General features: G+C 38.3%; 2 protein-coding genes across 2 annotated transcripts in view; one reads left to right on the top strand and one right to left on the bottom strand.

Moving 5' to 3' along the window:
- CPAP (centrosome assembly and centriole elongation protein) overlaps positions 1-3,257 on the bottom strand; it is a gene marked incomplete at its 3' end in the record, with an annotated part of 18,646 nt that extends 15,389 nt beyond the window's left edge. Inside the window, exons 1-3 of the mRNA XM_082277810.1 lie at positions 3,146-3,257; positions 1,177-1,687; positions 32-155 (exon numbers count right to left, since the gene is read on the bottom strand). Coding sequence (XP_082133936.1) covers positions 32-155; positions 1,177-1,554 — 502 coding nt within the window. The 5' untranslated portion in view covers positions 1,555-1,687; positions 3,146-3,257. The remainder of the gene's footprint in view (positions 1-31; positions 156-1,176; positions 1,688-3,145) is intronic.
- PARP4 (poly(ADP-ribose) polymerase family member 4) lies at positions 3,257-20,383 on the top strand (the record flags this gene model as incomplete). The annotated part of the gene is given in 16 exon segments (XM_082277812.1): positions 3,257-3,434; positions 13,278-13,381; positions 13,384-13,401; positions 14,524-14,550; positions 14,554-14,684; positions 15,071-15,137; positions 15,320-15,346; positions 15,350-15,488; positions 16,596-16,603; positions 18,588-18,760; positions 18,762-18,775; positions 19,008-19,078; positions 19,728-19,739; positions 19,741-19,857; positions 19,861-19,862; positions 20,242-20,383. Coding segments are annotated over 16 exon segments (1,230 nt in total).
- Between the last annotated feature and the right edge of the window lie 936 nt (positions 20,384-21,319).

Below are 21,319 nucleotides of genomic sequence, written 5' to 3' on the forward strand. Positions count from 1 at the left end.
AGTACATCATGTGCTTTCTTTATCAACTCACCATGAGCTGCTGGCTGGCCAGACACCATGATAAGTAGCTTCTGCTGCTCTTCCATTAGCCTTTGAAGTTGTTCCATCTGTTGTTTCTTTAACTGCTCCTGTTTCTGTTGTTGCAATTCCTTCAGCTTTTCAAACAAAAAAATAAATGTATTAGAGGCTAGATTTATTTAGAACATACCACAGAATTATTTTGTTACAGACTGTCAATAAATTCCTAAGAACACTTAATAATTCCTCTTAAGATACCAATAAACTAGCTAATATTTATTTAGCCACTGATTGATACTACTGACAATATTTTAAAAGTGGGTAAGCATTCTCCTATCATGTAAAATACAGGAGAAAACTTTCATAGCACCTGGAAATTCGTGGAATTCTAGTCTGGAGACAAACGCATTCCCTCTCTCCGCTCAAGTGAACAGACATGGGGATTTATGCTGATGTAGCTGCTGGCAGAGCAGGCAAGGACTTCTTAGTCCTTAAGAGCAAGGTCTGTTAAAGTGCTGCTGAACACTTTCAGCTAACACAATTTTTATCCAGTAATTGGGAACAGCTACTAGTGAACACACAGCCACTTACAGTGGATTGACTGACACACTTGCATTAGAAAAAAAACAGTAAGTAACATAACAGCATTACAATTCCAGGCCTTTTTGTCCTGATGACTTGGACACTTTACCAGATTCAACAGTAACATCTCTCTTCATCTAAACGGATCCAGGTATGTGAATGGTCACACCTACTTTGAGAACTAACAAAAGATGTTCCTATAGATACAAGAACATTCAACTCCACTGTGTTGTGAATGCCAGTGGTCACTGTAGTGACCAGCACCCCATTTCCACAGCCTCAAGCAAAGAAACATTGTAAAATTGTGTGCACCCTTCCAGGTAAAATGATTTTGAGAACAATTTCATTTTAAACTGGAACTTGTGCCACCTGCAAACAACAATAGTTAGACTCTCAGTAAATTCACATCATGAGGAGGACACCAACGTTTATGTAACTGTAATTTAGGATTTGCTCTTTAAGCTTGCTGTGGCCTATACGTTACAAGGAGTTTGCTTACTTGCAGGCATGACAAATCAAATGCAAGAACAAGATAAATCTTAATGGATTCATGTGAAGGAATTCTAGAACTATTACCTGTTCAAGCTTTTGCAAGAGTGGATCACTGTGATTGGATTTTTTCTGACCATCCACTTCACCATGGACTACGTCTGGTTTAGAGCTTTCTACATTTCCAGCTGCTGCTGGAAAAAGTGTTCCAGTGGTACATTGCTGAAGTGTCTGAGGGCTGCCAGACTCTTCACACAGGGAGTCATCACTTACAGAACAGCTGTCTGAAAGATGCAACACTTCTTCAGGTAAAGCTGTGATGTTTTCAGGTCCAGGTAACAAATTTTCGTTCTTGAAGTTCAAACCAGTAAAACTAGCATCTAATATGACTCCAGCACGGGAACTATCGAATATCCAACGTGCACTGAAGTTTTGCTCACCACTCAGATTTTCAACAGTTGGCATCTTGCAAATTGTATTCCAATTTCTTTGCTGGTCAGCATTAACACAACAATCTTACGTCCTGTAGGGTTAAGACGGTATAACTTTCAAAGCTTCAGGCAGTTGGTGTGGACAGTTATCTATCTACTTCTAGCACCTAGAAATTAAGCAGATAAATGAAATAAGAAATCTACAATAACAGATTCCCAGCAAAAGAAAGTTACTCTCTTACGACCAACCTAGTGCATTTATAAAAATAAGCCACAATCAACAGAAACAATTTGGACAACAAGAAACAAACACTTTCTGTGCAGAAAATCAACATAATCCATTTCTTAATTGTCTTATTTATTTGAGTGCAGTTAATATCATCTCAAATATCATAAAGCTGTACATAATATTTTCTTCAGTAGTACTGAGAAGGATTCAGAATTTTTTTAAACACTTGCAACAAAAACGTGATTTGATGAGCTGAGAGATCTCCATCACATGACCTTCATATTAATGCAAAGTTTCAGATATGTCCATCTAAATACAAACATTTTACTGTACATATTTCAATGCAATGCTTATCATTTTCATGTCTTCCTTAGTTCCTCACAGAAACTCCACAACTGTGCTGCCTGTCATCTTCCTTCTCCCAAAAAGCTTCTTTGAAATCCATCCAAGGGAAAGTTTAAATACTGCATCAAATCCTACAAGTGCCATAAACCATGAAAGAATTCATGTAGGAAGGAGATCCAAAGTGATTGCCTCACTTAGGAAGAAAAAGAGACAAAACTGCTGCTGATGACAGTGCGGCAGCAGGAGCCGGACCACACAGCTTCCTCAAATTAATCCCAGGGCAAGTACCTCTCTGCCTGTGCATGAGGTGTGTCAGGGGGAATACAGAGGAGAGAAGGGGCCAGGGGACCAAGGACAGACAACCACAGCAGCTCCGGTTCAACAGTCCTGCTGATCAGGAAATAACTTCTTAAAGCTTCCTCATTCCCAAGAAATCAGTTCATGCCAGCTCTCTCTTAATTTTCCCGCAGTAAAAAGGCTTATGCTTCCAACCAGAGTTTGAAACCGCGACGGGGAGAAACAGCGAAATTACATTATAGAAATGTTTTCCGGCTGCCTTCTGTTTTGAGACGCTAGGCGAAGTTTCCCAGCGAGGTGCAGATTCCCCTGAGAGGCAAATTCAAGGTTCGCGGTCTGTTTTACCCGTCACCTTTCGGAGACCCTCTGGAGGCCGCCTGCCAGTCTAAACCTCCCCATGAAATTTACGGCAGCAGCACTTTCGTGCCAACCGGAACACCCAGCAGGGATCTGGGAAGGGGAGGAGGGACAAACGGATCCCCACAAATGTCGACCGTGGGGAAACGAGCACAGCCACGCTCCTCAGCCCAGCCGAGGCGTCGGGCCCAGAGCCCTCCTTCCCTCACCCACACGGACACCGCCCTCACAGAGCACGCCCCAAGCGCTCCCCCGGTCCCGAAGCACTCGCAGCACGACAGCTCCGACCCGCGGGCCCTCGCACATAGCGAGGCATCAGCCCCGGCCCCACTCCTCAGGCTGCTCCCTCAGCCGCGCCCGGCTCCGACTTCCACAGCCTTCTCCTTCTATTACAAACCTGCCGCCATCGCACAGCCTCCCGGCGCCACAGGCGCGCACCGCCCCGGCGCTCTGCATGCTGGGAGCTGTAGTTCGATAGCCGTCAGACCGCCTCGCAGCTAGCCGGGGAATGCGGCGGAGTAGGACTACAGCTCCCAAGAGCCTCTGCGGCGGAAGGCCGTTGACGGGCATCCACAGGGGCGGCTGTGCCGTGGTTCGTGCCGGGGCTGTCCGGGCGGGAAGCGGCGGCGGGATCTGCTCTGGAGCCGGGATTGCTCCTGGCTCCCGAAGGCGCCCCGCAGCCCGGGGTGGGTCCCGGGGCCTCCCCGCTGTTGGTCTTTTGCAGAGATCTCGTGGGTGGGCGCCGCTCTGCTGCTGGGGCGAGGCTGAGGGCTTCCAGCGTGCTTAAGCTGCGGCTACTCACACCCTTTTAAACTTTAAATAGCAGCTTGGCGGGAGGAACGCAAAGATAAATGGGCACCCCCAGGCTTTCTGACGTTTTGTGCTTTAGGCGTGCTCTTACTGAGCGAAATCAGTGTTTTCCTCTGAACTCCAGAAGGCGATAGAGCATCACGCTCCAAAGTCTTGGGGAGCGTCGCCGGCTGTGGCCTGGCCCTGCAGCTCTTGTGGGCAGGTACAACACCGAGCTCTGGGTTGTATGAGGCCAGGACAGCCTTTTCAGGTGCCTACTACTAGTTTTCATTTTCGCTGTTTGTTTCTCTACTCCCGTAGGCCTCTTTCTGCTATATTCCCACCATTTTTCCTGGACTTTGGTTTAGCAAGTTAAAAATACACTGTCTGAAGGGTAGTCCTCAGACTGGATTCTGCATTAACAGTGATGAGGTAATGTGCTAGAATACAGAAGGATTTGTACTTGTGGCTTTCTAAACCACAGCATCACATTCAGTCCCTTTGACATCTTTAGTAAGAAAATACTAGTAGAGGGATTTGGGGTTTTCTCCAATTTACTTGCACATTTATGGTCTTACACGACTACAGATTATTGATGATCTATTGTTGGGTGATAAATTTTTTTTTTTTTTTTTGCTCCCTCCATGTGCTAAAAATAGAATCCATTACTGGCAGAGGTGTTGACTTTGTTGGTTGATCATGAAGTACAAGCTTGAGTGCTTGTGTGAAATCCTTTTGAGGCTCTTGGGACCTTACAGATCTCCAGCAACATAAAATTATAAGAATTAAACCAGCGAAAATTGTCAACAGTTACACTTTGCATAACTTTCTTATTAGATGCTGCAACAACACAGTATTCCAATTATAAAAGTGTTTATTAGCAGTTAATCAATTCTGAACACACACATTAAATATAATAGTTTTAATTCAAATACAAATTCTGATTTTGAATTTTGGAAATTTTGACATTCAAAACCAGTAAAGCCAAACACTGCTAAAATTCCTTTAGAATTTTTATTCTCCAGGGAAATAGGAAAAAGGGGGCTAGTATCTACATTTTTTGGTGCCCAGAGAACCTGCAGGGGTTAGCACCTGTGCATGTCTCACTGTGGTTCATTTTACACAGGCTTTTATACTTTACAATTCTGGCATCTGCTCTTGTTTGTTTGCTTATCTAAAAGCTACAGTTTTAAGGGTTGGAGCGCACATAAGTTGTGGTTTCTTTATCCTAGGCCTACAAACACAGTACATAGTTCCTATCTAACATATTCCTCACATTCACCTAACTGCTGTTATGCTTTTCTATAACTGTACTTTATTGATTACATTCTTCTATTTTCTATCTATTAAAACAAACCCTATGACTTTGCATTGTTCCAGCCTTTTGTGACAGCTAACATGCCTCTCCCTTCTTACCACTTGAGCCTGCTAGGGCTAGCTCCCTGCTTGCAAACATGGTTACAGTCAGACACAGCAGTCACGCTTAAATCTTTTGCTAATTCATACCTATGCTGAAGTGCTTATGTCACTTACGTCAAGTGAGGCCTGTGTTTCATCAGGACCATGCCCAACAGTCACACCCTGTGCCTGAGCGCCTTGACCAAATGCTTCTTGAACTCTGTCAGGCTGCTGCTGTGACCACTTCCTTGGGGAACCTGTTCCAGTGCCCAACCACCCTCTGGGTGAAGAACCTTTTTCTAATACCCAGCCTAAACCTCCCCTGACACAGCTTCAGGCCATTCCCTCAGGTCCTGTCACTGGGCACCACAGACAAGAGATCAGTGCCTGCCCCTCCTCTTCCCCTCATGAGGAAGCTGCAGACTGCAATGAGGTCTCCCCTCAGTCTTCTCTTCTCCAGGCTGAACACACCAAGTGACCTTAGCTGCTTCTCATACGGCTTCTCTACAAGGCCCTTCACCATCCTTGTGGCCCTCCTTTGGATGCTCTCTAATAGTTTAATGTCTTTCTTATATTGTGGCGCCCAAAACTGCACATGGAACTCAAGGTAAGACCACACCTTGAAAAAAAAAAGCAGAGCAGGCACAATCCCCTCCCTCAGCCAGAGAACACTGTGAGAGACAATTTTGAAAGCTTTGCTGAAATCCAAAAACATTACATCAGCTGGCTTCCTTCGATCAACTAGGTGGGTTACCTTGTCATAAAAAGAAATTAAATTTGTCAAGCAGGACTTTCCCCTCATGAACCCATGCTGGCTGTGACTGAGACTGCATTATCCCATTTTGTGTGTGTGTGTGTGTGTGTGTGTGTGTGAGCAGAGAGTACTTTTATGCTAGAAGCACTGCTAATGCACAAAAACCCAACCAAAACCAAGAGCCACAATATATAGGTATATAATGACCTGACGTGCCCTTTGATCTGTTATCTACCTGACATAAATGCGCATAACTACCATTACAGAGTTGCCAGTTCCATCAGGTGTAGACATAGGTAAAATTGTGTCTCATGGTGTTGATTTTCCAGGTTTTAATGAAACCCCAAATTCAAATGGATTATGTTGCTCTCTCTCCTTGACTAAGTACTTCTTATTTTTTACCTAATAATTTATGTTATTCCACAGTAGCTGGCCATCTGATTTCCTTTTTACTGCACTGAAGAAACAGTGCATACATTGAAAATCAAATAGGTCAGAGAGTAAGAAAATAAACATATTCCTTAAATGCAGTGTAGCTAACATGCTTTCAATCTCAGCCTAAAACTACCTCAGGGTAATATTTTTTTGGAGTTGTTTTTTTTAATCTGAAACCTTATCCTAATCATCTCCTCTCAACCTAGCCCTTGATAAATTAATCCAACCATAACCTTATATCAGATTGTGAAGTGCTGATGTCAGTGCCATTTAAACATTTCTCCTGCATTGTCACTGTCTCTTAATTTATTCTCTTTCTGCACTACAGCAGAATCTTTCTGCAGGCTTGATGCAAAGGGGTTTTTTTATTGACCTTGTAAAGGCTTTGGCACAATTTTACCAATAATTTTAAAGCCAGAAGGACCTATTGGGTAATTAAGTTATTTGGGTTTAGTCTAAAGAAAATGTTCTAATAAATGTTTCCCCATTTGCACATATATAGGGCAGAAAAATGTGAATTAGGAAATTAACACGAGTACTTCAAACAGTATCTGCTTTCCTTTTTTTTTTTTTTTTTTTTTTTTGCAGTCCTTAGTGTAGGTGTTGTTTATTTATAGAAGGATAGAAGCTTAATCAGAATTTGCAGTCTATGTGGAACTCTCATTGAGATAGAGAAAAGGCATTTTTGTTCCAAATGGCCTCTCCAACAGAGAGGGAAGTTTAACATCAGATGTTTTTGCAAAGCACAAGAACTGCATTCCTTTCACATTACCTTTGAACAAGTAGTTTCTGATTTCTTCTGCCTCATCCTGCAGGTCCAGGATGAATTTAGAGGGGCCAAGTATTCTAGAGTGTCAGCTCTGTCCAGTTATCTCACAAATAAAATTACTTGGCCTTAGGTCACTCTGGAAAATCTACATCATCAAGTAGACTTTTCAGAAATATAAATAGAGTAAAAGTCTCTACCCATGACACTGATACAAACCCTCTGGAAGAGATATGGACACGGTGTACTGGGATCCAGACATTCCTTGGAGAAAAAAATTGATGAGTTGAATGTTTTGTTTTGCAAGCGTATGTTCTCCTCACACTAGCTGCTGTAGCATTAGCAGTGTGTCTGCATTTGTTTGGCTTGGAGCAGCAATGCAATTCTAAGCCAAATGAAGAGCTGCCTAAGGTTGATTAAGTTCTCAGAGTAGTTTTGAAGTATACCCTCTGCATGCCTTTCAGAGAAAACTAAACAGTGCATTGTGCTTCAAATAAGTTTAATGGGGGCATTGTTTTTGGCTTTGTTCTGTCTGAACCCACCCAGTCATAAGACCAGCTAGCTTGCACTCAAGACTTATTTACCACTGATGGGCTCTGAAACCCTAGAGAGCCCCGTGACATGCTGAGGAGCTCATATGCTATTTAAAGAGGTCAGTGCTCTGTGCAGTGTACTCATTTACACAACGTTTATCATTCTTTTAAAATCAGCTTTTAAAATAACTTGACACCCATAAATGTCCAGGAAAACAAATATACATTGATGATATATTTTAATCACTTTAACCAAATACTGACATTTTGTTGTCATAAATTCTGCTCCTGTTTAAATGAAACATTCCCAGTCCCTCGTATCTTAGCATAGTTTGTCACAAACAGCATGCAGCCAATTGTCATTAAAGTTGTTTTACAGGTGATTTAGATTGACACTGCTGAGAAGAGCAGCACTCCTCCTACTTCCATCTCTCCTCTGCCTCACCCTCACTTCCACTGCTACATTAGTAATTTCTGTAAATTTTTGCTGTAGATCAGAGGTGAATTCTATCAGAAAACAGATCTGGATTAATACTGGCTTCTTGGGTCTGGGGGTTTTGTTTTAGTTGGGACATGTGTTGTGTGCTTGCTGCATTGGGTTTAGTCTCAATCAGTTTTCCGAAGTTCATTTTAGATGTTGTGCAGTAGGTTTGGGGGGTTTTTTAAATAGTTGCAGATTATAAATCAGTGAGTGGAAACATGAAATGCTATTTGCATTCTTGAAACAGAGTTATTTTATAATGGTTCTGTGTGAAAGGAGAACTGAAGGCAAGGTTGTTCCAGTTCAAATTAAGGTAATTCCACATTACTAAGAGCATGTATTAGCAGCAAGAGATTAAGACAGGAGTTTGCACTTAGTTCAAGCCATGTTTTTACTGAAAATGTAGGTCACACTAAATTTTCCACATAATTAAACAGAATGAATAAAACTGATTAAGATATGTTTGGAGTGGTTTGATTACCGTGCTGATAAAATGGGATTTGTTTTGGAACTCCCTTAAATTGCAAGAATATGAGCGACTACTTAGGTAGATAGTGGGAACAAGGAACAGAAGTTTCCTAAGCCAAAAAAAAAAAAATCTTTTTTCTTTTAACAGGATGGCAGTGGCAATCTTTGCAAACTGTGTGTTCTTTATTATAGTGAAATTCTTACATATTCAGGAGAAGATTAGGCTGAAAGCATCCATAAAAGAAAACGGTAGTCAATTTCGTGCCTAATCACAAAGTAAGTGCCATACTTATTTCTGAGATTTCAGAAGGAAAATACCAAGTGGTGCAAGTGTTGTAGAGTTTTACCTTTCATGTAGAGAAACAAGAACTGTAGAGACCATATCTTGATTTAATATTTAAAAGAAAATAGTCCATTTACATTTTTAATGCATGTGACGCTCTAGTACTTTAATGTCATATAAAGAAATGAAGAACAGTATTCTCTCTCCACAAAAGAACCAGGAAGGGTTTTTTCCTCTGGCTAAAATTGCCATGCTGTTGTTCTTCTCTCTTTGTTGGAGAGGGGAAACTCTGAATAAAGAAACACATCCCTGAATTAGGTTTTAGTTATGTTATTGTTAATTTAAGAATTTGGGGTCTGCAGACTGTTATGTCCATGTACCTGATAGTTCAATGAAGGGCCTGGATAGTTTACTAATTGAATCAGTAAATAACATAAGCCTAAATGATGTAAGTTAATTCTTGTTGCTCTGTGAGAGTGAATATGTAAATGCTGTTAGAAGTAATTTTTTCCCAGCAAACATGTATATTCTGTTTCAGATTGGGATTCATAATTACACTTTTGTTACTTCTGTACTTCAGCAAATCCATAGAATCATAGAAGTGTTTAGGTTGGAGGAGACCTTTGAGATCATCAAGTCCAACCATCCGAACTCTGCCAAGTGTACTGCTAAACTGTGTCACTAAGTGCGACATCTACACGTCTTCTAAATACTTCCAGGGATGTTGACTCAACCACTTCCCATGCAGTTTGTTCCAATCCTTGCTTCAGAGACTTTTATCTCAAATTTTGCTTTAGAGTAATGACATTAAAACCATGCTGTACCTCCCTAGGGAAGATGACTCTCTTTTTTGTTTTTCAGCAATTTACACAATTCTTAGGCTCCCTTTCATGAGATAAATCAAGTCACATAAGAAGATAATCACAGAAGGCAGTGCATGCAGCATGTTTCAACCATCCTTCAGTCAGCCATTCTCTTGTAATGGAAAAATAGTTTTAATTATAGTCCTTTAATTATAGTTGCATTATCAGATGACATGTAACTAACAGACAGCTACTGCTGAAGGCCTTTGGATATTACAGCTGTTATTAAGAGTAACTGCCTATCCACCTTTCCCACATACCTCAATTCTTTTACTCTGCTATCTAAACATTGAAGAGGATAATCTTTATTCATGTAATTTGAGTTCCTATGACCTAACAAACAGCTATGACTTAACAAGAAGAAGAAAATCACTGTTTCAGGCAAGAATGTTGTTGATCTCTGTTATAACTGAAGGCAAAATTATGTTAGTCTTAAATTGGAAGAGCTTTGCCAGTAGAACGTCCCCAATTCTGGAATGACTTCACCTAAATCTTATTATATGAAACTCACTTTTGATGCTGTTCCTCAATTGCTATGGCAGAAGAGTATTCCTTTCACTTTTAGATGTGGAAATAATACATATTTATATGGGTTCTGGTGAGTAAGGAGTATATGAGCAATAGTGTATAAATGTACTAAGAAACCGTAATGTCTACTTTGCATAAATCAGCAAAGACACAAGGAAATGCTATTTGCGGTAAATGTTTTTTATGATGTGCATTGTTTGTATACTAAGATTCCAAACATATTTCAGGTAGGTGCAATTTGATAAATATTTGGTAAATAACATTCAATCATTGGTAGCTTTTACAAGAACTGAACCATAGAGACATAAAAGATTCTGATTCTCAATGCATCAATCTGTAAGAATACAATAAAACAGTTTTCACTATATAAATAATTTACAAGAGAAATAGCATTTGTATTGAAGGAAAAAAAATCTCAGTAAAAAAGCAAAATTTACACAATAATTAAGAAGTAGGATGTTGTTCAGTTAGATTAACCTTTCATTTTGTCCCAAAGGCATTTGAGAGACAGAGACTAGTTCTTGGATAAATACTGAACTGCAGTAAGACATTGCTATGCAGTCTCTTATGTCAGCATTTTACTAGCTGCTGCCTGTGGTTCATGTAAATTAAAGAGCATTTTGCCTTTTTCCTCTTGCCTTGAGAGGGCAAAATAATAGAGTATTCATTTCTTTCATTTCACCTGTAGGTTGCACTTTATGTGTGTTTTAGGATTATCTGGTGCACTTAATTATTTAGTAAGAAATTTATTATCTTCCTTATGTTATTTCATCAATACATTGAAGCTGACAATATGAATCAACACCATGTTACTATCTTTCAATCTGATTTATATTCCACTTTATTTCAGGGAGGTTATTTTACTGTCTCTTAGCTCTGCTTGAGATACTTTGCAAGTAGCCCCGTATGAGGGCAGAATAATAGCCAACTGTTAAACAGTGTTTTCATATTCTAGCTGCAATAATATATTTCATGGATATTGCACTAATAAGACTTAAAGTTTTATTTCAGTGTGGAATTAAATTATCCATTTTCAGTATTTATTGTTTTGTGCTCTTTCTGCAATTTTGCAATAGCTTTCAGTTTAACAATCTCTTAAAGGTGAGCAAAGAAGAAGTTAATAAGTTAAAAATGTTAAATGAAGTTTAAAAAATGAAGTTAAAAGTTAAATCCAAGTTAAAAATGCACCTGGATGAGGGAACTGGTGGTGAGGCACTATAAAAAATGCTGATGGAATTCTATCAAGTTAGACATCACCAAACTGACATAGACTACATCGTTTCCGAAAAGTTGTTATCTAGAAAATAGGACCTGTGGCAGGTAGCTTCCATATTGCTTGAAACACCTGTGGTACACCAGTTTTGAACATACTCACTAGATAAATTGACAGGATGTTTTGCATAACTAGTCACAGGCTGTAAGTTTGAAAAAAAAAATTTTATTGGAATCTTTTTAATAGAGTAACACTCATGGGGGGAATTCAGTGCTTTCATCAGGAGGACCATTTGCTCTCCAAATGGTGACAAGAGCTTCCATTGCAGTCATTATGAGGGCATCCTCAGATGGATCAAAGGAGAATCGGGGAACTGTTATAATCATCCTCCAGCTGGCCCTAGCAAATACTCCAGCATATACATCATCAATTTCTGTTTATTATCTTAAACTATATGCAAAATATATCTGAGCTGTTGTACCTACATGCATAGGCTGTTCTGTGTACCTTTTCCTTTCCTGCATACGCCAGAACAGTTTCCAGAGATTATTTAAAATTACCAATCCATGTACAGTTTGGTCTCCTCCTTCGCCTACAGCATAAACTGCTCAGGGGAGTTCCCTGGGCTGCCTGGATTGTCAGAGCAAGAAGTTACCCAGCATATCTAAACAGATAACACCTTCCAGTTGGCCTAAGCACAGCTGGTCTGCCTAGGGCAGTCTCCAAGGAACTGCCCCACAGCTCCCCCTCAGCTCCTGTGTCCATTCCTTCATTTTTAAGGTGGGTAGGAGTTCAGTCAGTCAGGAGATCACACAGTTACTGTGCTGCAAATCATTCCATTGCCTCGTCTTTGCAGAAACTAGCAGGGAAACGTTCAGTCTGCTGGGGAGGACTGGCAGTGGCTCTGATCGTGTAGTACTCAAATAGGAAGAGCAGGTGGCTGTGAGTGCTAGTGATAGTAGCCAGGGTCAGTCTGTTTGGCCTCCTCATGGTGGCTCATCTGCAGGTCCAAGATCAAACCAGGAACTTGAGTCCATGAGGATCTGGGACAGAACCAGGGAGGTGGAAGTCTGGATGCAGACATACTGGCAACATAGTTCAGCTGAGAAACCATGGGTAAGAGCCTAAGCTCAAAGGCACGTGAACAAATGAGGGGCAGGAATCTGCAGTCCTCTCACAGCAATCTTTCAAGGCTCCACAGCTGTGCTGACAAGGCTGGCACTGAGCCCAAGCTGCCAGGCCCTCTGGAGAGGTGAGAGACAGAACTGTGACAGCTACATCATTCTTGTAAGTACAGAGCAAACACAAATTTCCCTCTTTTATTGCAATTGTAATATAAATTCCATAGATTCTGGCAGAGATACCTCTTCCTTTTGGCAAAGGATATCCAGAAGTTTTGCCTTGCTGAAGATCAAATAAAACCGTTTCAGCCTGCAATTAGGATGGACACAGTCGTCGTCATTTTACATTTATAATGTAATTTACAGTATGCTAGTAAGAATTTTTTTCTGTTTGTATATTGACTTGCTCCTTGAGTTTCATAAATGCTTATCAGAACTCTTTTTTGGGTACTTGTTTGAACCTAACATAATAAAAAATAATTTGTCATTTGTTTGGGGATGTTACCAAATTAGTGGCATCTGTGTAGCATCTGTTTAACAGATTTCCTACAGGCATAATTACCAACAGTTGCAACTCCTGCCACAGCATGTTTCAAGAGAAGCAAAGGCAGTACTTTTACATAAATCATTAGATGGTCTTTAAATAATTCAAATGAAACGTTCTAAACAAAGACCTTGTAAGAGCTTAAAGAACTATCCTGAGCTCATGATCCCTTAGGCAGACAGCCTACAGCTCAGCAGTGCACAGCACAGGTTTTCATTATAGAAACTGTTACTTTTGTGTCCTGAACTGCATAAATGAATGTGAGCCATTGATATAGGATTAGTTTCAATCATCCTTCCCTAGTGTATATTTCAAAAAATAGCTTTCTAATATTTCAGAAACTCTTTATTTAGCCTATGCATTACCAAGTGCAAATCTATTGAATCCTGTAAAAAATGGTCTTCAGGAGAGACTGGGAAATCCATTCCCTCTGGAAGGTGTTAATCATGGCAAGGATAAATAGGTTTTGTAGCCCAGGTAGAGTATACTATTTGTTGTCCTTTTTCATAACTAAGCCCTGAAAAAATAATCCATTTGTTAAGCTATTTTTTAGTCAAAATGCTATTATTTGGTTAAATAAAAATTTAAAAGAAAAAAAAAGGGGGGGGGGGGGGGCAATTCAATCTCTAAGTGAAGGCAAGTCCTGAAACTGAGTAGAAATAGTTTTTACTTTTAGAGATTTATAGTCAAACAAATACCTAAAGCTCTTTGGTCAGTGAAGGGCTTGGCTTTATTTTAAGTCTGTTTTCTGCCTATGTGGAATCAAGTGACTGTTGTAGAGAAACTTTCTGCAGCAGCATATGCATTCTGTGCCCTTTAAAAGACCTCCTTGGCTGAACTGTAAACCATAAGAAATACCTAGGATGATAGAAGGTTTCTGGAAATGTATTCATGTTTTGTTTTTGACTTTGGTTAGACAACTTACGTTAGCTGTTACAAGGAAAATATCAATGACTCCAGAAGAAGTAGCTATTCTAACCTGAAAATAAGCTAATAAAAGTTAGCCAAGCAGGCTAACTTGTTTTTTAGTACATATTCCCTAAGAACACATTCTGTCAAGTCACAAGTCTTTTCCAATTCTGCAACATAATTCCACAATCTCCTCCCCTTTCAACTACATCCTGCCCCAAGCAGTCTTGATCATGCTGGAGCTATGGCTTCAACAAATCTGTCACATGTGTCTCTGCACAAGAATTTGTATTCCAGGGATTTCAGTGCCAAAGTAGCCTCACAAAAGCACATACTGGTTTTTGTGCTATTATAGACATACTGCAGTGGTAACATCTTTTGTAGGCAATAGCTTGAAACCTCCAGCTCTGCCAGTGTATCAAACAACCTTTAGAAGGTCATGTTTTCCTCTTCTTCTGGAAAAAATTTGATTAATGATTTAGTGATTACAAGTTCTACACCTCCTTATATATTTCTGGAGATGTCTATTTGTCAAGCACTGATGAATATTATACCGTCATTTCTAAAGTACAACCAGAAGTTCTAAGTGTGGCATGCTGATTGACATTTTGTAGTGAAAAGCAATGTTACACTGAAAGTGTTGATGTTTTAATCACAATTTAAATATTGCACAAAAAATACTGATTTCAGGTAGTGATGTTACAGCCTTACACCAATTAAAACAGTAAATCAATTGAAACTAAATATATCTTTTCTTTGGATAATAAAGCTGCTGTTTGTGGATTTGAAGCTTTTATCAATGGAAAACTCATCACTGGAGCTATAAAATACTATTGTACTTTGCCTTTGATGTAGCTCCTTCGATCTCAAAATCTGAAACCGCTTAATTAGCAATGAAGATGTGCAACACTAATCTTAGTTTCTCTCATGTCTTTTGTTGTGCCACTTAGCAGTATTTCAATGTAGTCGTCATTTAAGAGAATATTGGCTAAGCTTTCAGTCTGTAGAGATTAAATTACTTAGCTTGGGAAAATCTTTCATAGGTTAAAGAAAAGAGTGTTGAATCAAAAGAATGGGTAATACCAAAAAGCTATCAGTCAGAGTGATGGAGCTTAACAAATGGACCGAGATGCACTAGTATGTTGAATATCGTGGCTTAGTGCCTGCCAGAAAATTTACAATTGTCCAGTTACAGACTCCTTGCTCATGTCTTTGTTGGGAAACTTCTTTTTACTAGAACTCATTTGGACCATACATTTGATACCATTCATCAAGTTTTGCCAGAAATTAAGGAATTATTAAAAGTTTGACATTTCATATTACAGTTTCATTTTTCCTTATGCTGCATCAAAAACAAATAGTAGTTTCTGGTTTAGCATTTCGTTTCAGTCCCTCTGTACACTAATTAAATTATCGTTTTGGAAAACATAGGCTTTAATGAGATAATTAAAGCTAGTTTCTGGGTTTTGTTTTGGGGTTTTCTTAGGATATTTTTGTAATAAGTGTTGGAAATTAATCTCCATCTTCTGCAGTGGTGATCAAAATCACCCATGTCACTGCACTGGGTTTTCAGAATGGCTGTATCTCCTTTCATATGCCAGCTTCTGTTTCACTATGGCAACAGGAAAAAGCACTGAATGAAAACATGCAGATTTGTTAAAGCACAATCTTAAAATAACATCTTGTTAGGAAGCAAAAGTTCTGTGCCTGGAGGAAATGTAGTTACACAAGAGACTTCAGTAAGCTTATGATTGTTTTCCTTTTAATTTCTCCCCTTTTGTTAGAGGATAATTGTTTGTAATCATTCTTGTCATAAGGCAACTAAACCATAAACTTAGGCTTGCTGTGATTGGTAGAAGGCCTTGTAACTATCTCTGAGGATGTATTTGCTCCTGTAGGACTTAGAAAGTTGACCTAAGTTGGCACATCTCCTATTTTGAGTTATCTCTGTCTGTGCTTTGGCCTGCACATATTGACCTCTGTCTGCAAAATGGGAGGTGATTCCACATCATGTGTATCTTGGGTCATTTCTGTACCTTGTTTGTATTATTAGGCCTATCAAATTGCTTTTTAATGTCATTGCAGAAATAAAATAAGAAGCAAGGTCTGCAAATGAAAGCTAAAAAAGAGAAAAAAATACATGCAGTTTTACCAAGTGAGGTTTGGAACAGTTTGCCAGGGACAATTATGAACTCTCCTTCTCTGAAATCCAGTCTGGCTGGCTGTTATCAAGCTTTGCTTTAGAAAATAAATGTAATGTGTTATAGAGGAGATCATGCTAAATGGCCTCTTGATCCTTTCTAACCTTTTAAGCTATGAATACCCATAATGAATCAATGTGGTTATTCTTTGGGTAGCCTAGGAACAAAAATTTGTCTAACTAGTTTTGTATTCCCCACTTCCATCTAAAGAGTTTAAAAGGAGAGAAAACATAGCTCCTTCTCATGGATATGTCGTGGCATGCAGATTAAATATCAATTTCCCTAGAGTGCCATTCATGTTTTTTTCTTTTCTCTTCATTTAGTGGATTTTCCATGGATATGTGTATTGAGATACCATCTAGTATTAAACAGTTGTACAGATAAAGATAAATGAATTTCACTGTAGCTATGCCTCTGCCTTGACAGTTCTGTTGTGTATTTAAAATGGAAGTTTTATCCTAGGAAATACTTGTGCCTCATCTCTCACTTTGTGCACGGTTCATTCTGCAAACAGCTTGGTTCTCTGTTCTTCTCAGCTGAAAACTTCTGTTGTGCTTGCAGCCTTTCTGGTTTGTCTTCTTATCTAAAAATGCATTAGTGAAAGTCAATGATATTTTAAAGAATGTAATATATAAATGGAAACCTTGTAGACTTTCTTTAACCTCTTTGGGAATAGGCCTTGGGACTACCTCTATTAAATCTATTGTTGTCATTCTCTGTCCTTACAAAATAATTAATATTCACTATATTGTTATTAAATAAATATTTAAGTGATTTTTTTTCCTCTTCTAGAAAAAAACCTGCCAGGCTGCAATTAAATTAGTTAACAAGGTTTTGTTCTAAATGTCTCGTTTTCTCAGGACTACCTACCTCAAAACCGGGTAGAGAAGCATCCCAACAAAATGAGAGACATAATGCATAACTTGTACTGTTCATGACATAATAATGAATATGCTAAAACATCATAAACAGAAACGGTTCAGTTTTGATGAGTATTTCACACCATGGAAGGCAATGCATTTTGATCCTTTTTCTTAAGCTGAGCATTCTCCAGAAATAAATTTTCTTTTCAGTTGCACAGAATATTTTGGGGTTTTTTTATCCTTTGCTTCATACACATAAAATGTTTTAACAGTGTCTAATCATTTCTGTTAAATCCCAGTTTTTTCCTAACTGTTGTGTTCCTGTTTTTATTTCCTAGAAATGTGACTAGAGCGTTCACTACAGATGTTACATTTGGAGCAGTGGATGTGAACAAACAAGTCACAGCTGAGGCTGGAACTAAGTAGCATCTATGAGTCATGTAATTGCTATATTAGTTAAATATAAACAAATTATTAAACCGTTACATTTTTAGGACTGTATTTACAATTTACACACAAATATTTATAGAATCTGTCAGTATTTTATTCTAAGGCATCTGGCCTTCCTAGAAGATTTTGCGTTCTCCTGTAGCTGTTGCTGCTGCAGTGATTTTTCTCAAAGGTATTTGAATCTTTTTCACTAAAAAGTGAAAAAGACATAGCTGGCACTTCTAGCACTCTGAAGCACCCACAAACAGAATCCAGGTATGGCTGTGTCACAGAAAAGCTCATTATCACCACTGGAAAACATTAGTAAAAGGTTAGGTAGGAAAGGAAAGATCAATTCCAACCCTTTTTACTTTCACTCACAGGAACTCCTTGCCTGAGAAATACACTTAAAACTCAAGAGAATATCTTTGATTCCAGGTTTTTACTATCCCACACGTTTTGTGAAGTCCCTGGCACTTTTAGTTATTTTCGGCTCCTTTTTATATTTTTTCTTAGGTAAGATAAAATGCTGCAGAGGTGAAATGCAAAGTCTTCACATGACTAATCTGTCCATCCAATGTTGAAATTTATTAAAATAAGTAAGATGACAGATAATATTTTCTTTCCAGCAATGATGTCTTTTCTTATTCTTCCTTTTCATCAGTGCTGCTTAGTTTTAATGTATTCGTTTGGGGATTTCTTTCTGATGACTGCAATGATACAGCACCTCCCTCAAGGAAAGAAGGAAAGTGGTTCTTATTTGTGCAAACCTTTCTTTCCCTAGTGGAAACACTTTAACTTCTTCAGGCATTTCATTGTTCCATTTTTGAAAACCTTTGTTTTTTATAGCATCTCTGTTCTTAGCAAGGACAGTGTGCACTTCTGGTTTACATATTCTTTTTAATTCTAGTACTTCTCACAAACTGATGGTGGCATTGATGACTCTAAAAGATTATATCTGTGATTTTTTTTTTTTTAATTTGGAATCAGTGCTGTTTGCAGAAGAGTAAATTGAATAAGAACATGAAACCACCAAATTCCTTTTTCAGTTTTTCATGTGATACCTGGGATATAGGTAAAGGACAGGGAAATTTCACTTTTCAGGCATTAGAAATATATGACACATATATTTGTTAAAACTCTAAATTATGGCTATATTCTGCTTTTATTCCAAAAGAAGAAGAATGAAGATGTTTGGGTACACATGTAATGAAATAATATTTGTCCACTGCCCTGACGATCTTGCTTCTCCTCCTGTAAGCTTGCATGCTTGTTTCAACCAGAGTTTGAAACAGCATTTGAAGAGCAGCTGTCCAATGAAATTATTATTTTAATAGATTGCTCAAATTCTATGGCAGGCTCAGCTCTGCACCAAGGAAAGCCAATTGCTTTACATGTCTTGGAAATTTTTTTTTTCAGAGAAAGAATGAATATTCAAATTTGGCACTGATGAGTTCCTCTATTTCCTTTTCACCCAAGCCAGCTGTTACCTTCTTGTCATGGCTTAATTTTACGCACATCTTTATTATCAAGCCAGCATAACACACTGAACCACAACCAAGAATGTGTGGCAGTATGTAATACTTCTATTCTGATAAGTCATAAATCTTAAGCTTGTGTTTCCATATTGTTGCTCCATGCTTAACATTTTAGTGCTCTTAAAATCAATCTTTACTGACAGATTTCATAGAATTTTCTTCATTTTCAATGAACATCATACATGATTTGGCATCACTGAAGGGGTTTACTACAGTAAGTAAATCACTTTGGTTGTATTCTAAAGAATGCTTTCTGTGTGGAATGCTTATCATTGCAAAACTCTAACATGCAACTTTTCCTTTTTTTTTCCTTTAGGCCAGCTTTCAAGATTTTTCTGTTATTTAGTCTATTTTTAAATTTGCCCTAATAACAAGCACAATCACATCTGAATATTATTTCCCCCTAGATATACCTTTTGGAGTCTCATACCTCTCATTGCTTGCTCACAGCAGAAATTACTTCCTTCCTTCTGGAAATCTGTAATTTGTAAGTGAAGGCTGCACTTAGACCGAAGAACATTCAGTGAAAAGGAAAATGCTTTTGGCACCAAAGGATCAGCTGTAATTACTTAGGGCAAGAGGTTTTGGTTAGTGCTGTATTTAATCAGTGCCAGAAGTAGATTAGAACCCAACCAAACACAAACTGCAAAATTCCCAATAACCCATTACCAAGTTAAAGTGTGAAACCCAGGCCCATGTTTGACAAACTACTAAAGTGAATTCCCTCCCCAGTAGTGGTTCCATGGTGAAGCAATTAACTGGCATTAGGCAAATGCTGGTTTAAAGTACTTTGCAGAAAGTACCATTTTTGTTGTCAAGAAATAATTTAAATGGTAATGTTGCTTCCTTTTTCTTCTTCCTTGGTTCCAAATGGAAAAAAAAAAGATACTGTCATTGATTGCTACTGTTCTTGTGCTACAGTTCATACGATGCACAAAGGAATTGAAAGGGATAGTTTTCAAAACACTAATGAAATTGGAAGATTCATCTAATTGAAGGTGCGCTTTTAAAAAAAACTTTTATATAAATCTTCTCAACATACGAAGACTAATATCGTTATAGAGGTTCAATAGCTATACTAAAGGATATTATAACCAATATATAATAGATTCCTTGGGCTAAAAGGGGAAGCTTTACACACTTGTACTTTACAGGGCATGTAGGCAAAGGATACAGAAACAAGTCAGGAGAGCCATGGAAATCTTCCTTCCTCTTTTGAGGAATTATATTATTCATCTGCATCTGATAATATTTTATACATGCTGGATCATCATCCTGTAGAAAATTTTGTCTTTCAAATAATTATCATTAGAAGAATTTTTTTTTTCCTGCTCCTGGACTTAGAAGATTTTATTCTAATGAAACTTCATTTCACAGTGGTGTTCATTGTGCTTTTGCATTGATCAAGAAAGCAATAGAGTTGGTAAGAAGGCAATTTCCATCTATTTGCTATCAACTTGAACTTGGGAAAGACTGTGATTCTGCTACCAAGAAGATATTGGGTATCAAGTTTATCTAACATAAATTATCCTTCTACATAAAATATTTAATTATATCATTCTTTAAGCTAATAACAGAGTTAGCTTTCCTTGCAGTTTTACAAAGAATGTTTAAGTTGAGGACATTTGATCTTATAGTTACTAAATAAAAATTTTCACAGTCACACACTTTAAGGTATGGAAACAAAGGGTCTTACAGTTAGTAAGTGTTGTTTTTACATATATGTCATATTTTACTTACCTGTAACTGTTTAAAATACCTTAATATTTAATTTTTTTATTCTAAATTCTGGTTTGTTGCACATCGTAAAGTACTTTTATAACATCTTTGTTTTGATTTCTGCAAAAATATCACGTACTTCAATGGCACAGTAAAGAAAGCATAATGTAACAATTCAGTTAATATGGCAGGAGATGTTTTGATAGATACAAGAGTGCGATAAACAAGGAACTAATAAATATCTTTATAACATATCAGTGTTTTTAATTGGGTGGTTTTGTAATTCCTACAGTGTGCCTTGCAATGCAAACAGCAGAACAGATATTTTTCTACTGCACTGCTTTTCTTACTGATCATAGGTCAATTTGTGAATTCATAGGTCAGTTTTGTTAGGAGGAAAGAGTTCTCTCTTTTCTTCCTGCTGTTAACACTGTATTCTGATTTTATGCTGATGAAAAGCAAACAAATTAATTGTGTTTTATACCAGACCAAACACTAAAGCCTAATAACAAAACCAGACTAATTTTAATTTAATGGGCTTTTCACAGGTGTTCAATGAACACACTTGTCCTAGGGTGGACACTACATCTTCTAAATTAAGGAGCTGCACAGAGCAACACTTTGGTACTTTGTGATCTGAGGAAATGTAGTTGGAGACAGCACAATGGCTTGCACTGAGGGATCAAGTGACAAATGTTCTCAGCTTGCTCAGTCGTTCAGCTCACCCTTACGCGCC

Source organism: Coloeus monedula, assembly GCF_965178545.1.
Source record: "Coloeus monedula genome assembly, chromosome: 3".
Taxonomy (NCBI): domain Eukaryota; kingdom Metazoa; phylum Chordata; class Aves; order Passeriformes; family Corvidae; genus Coloeus; species Coloeus monedula.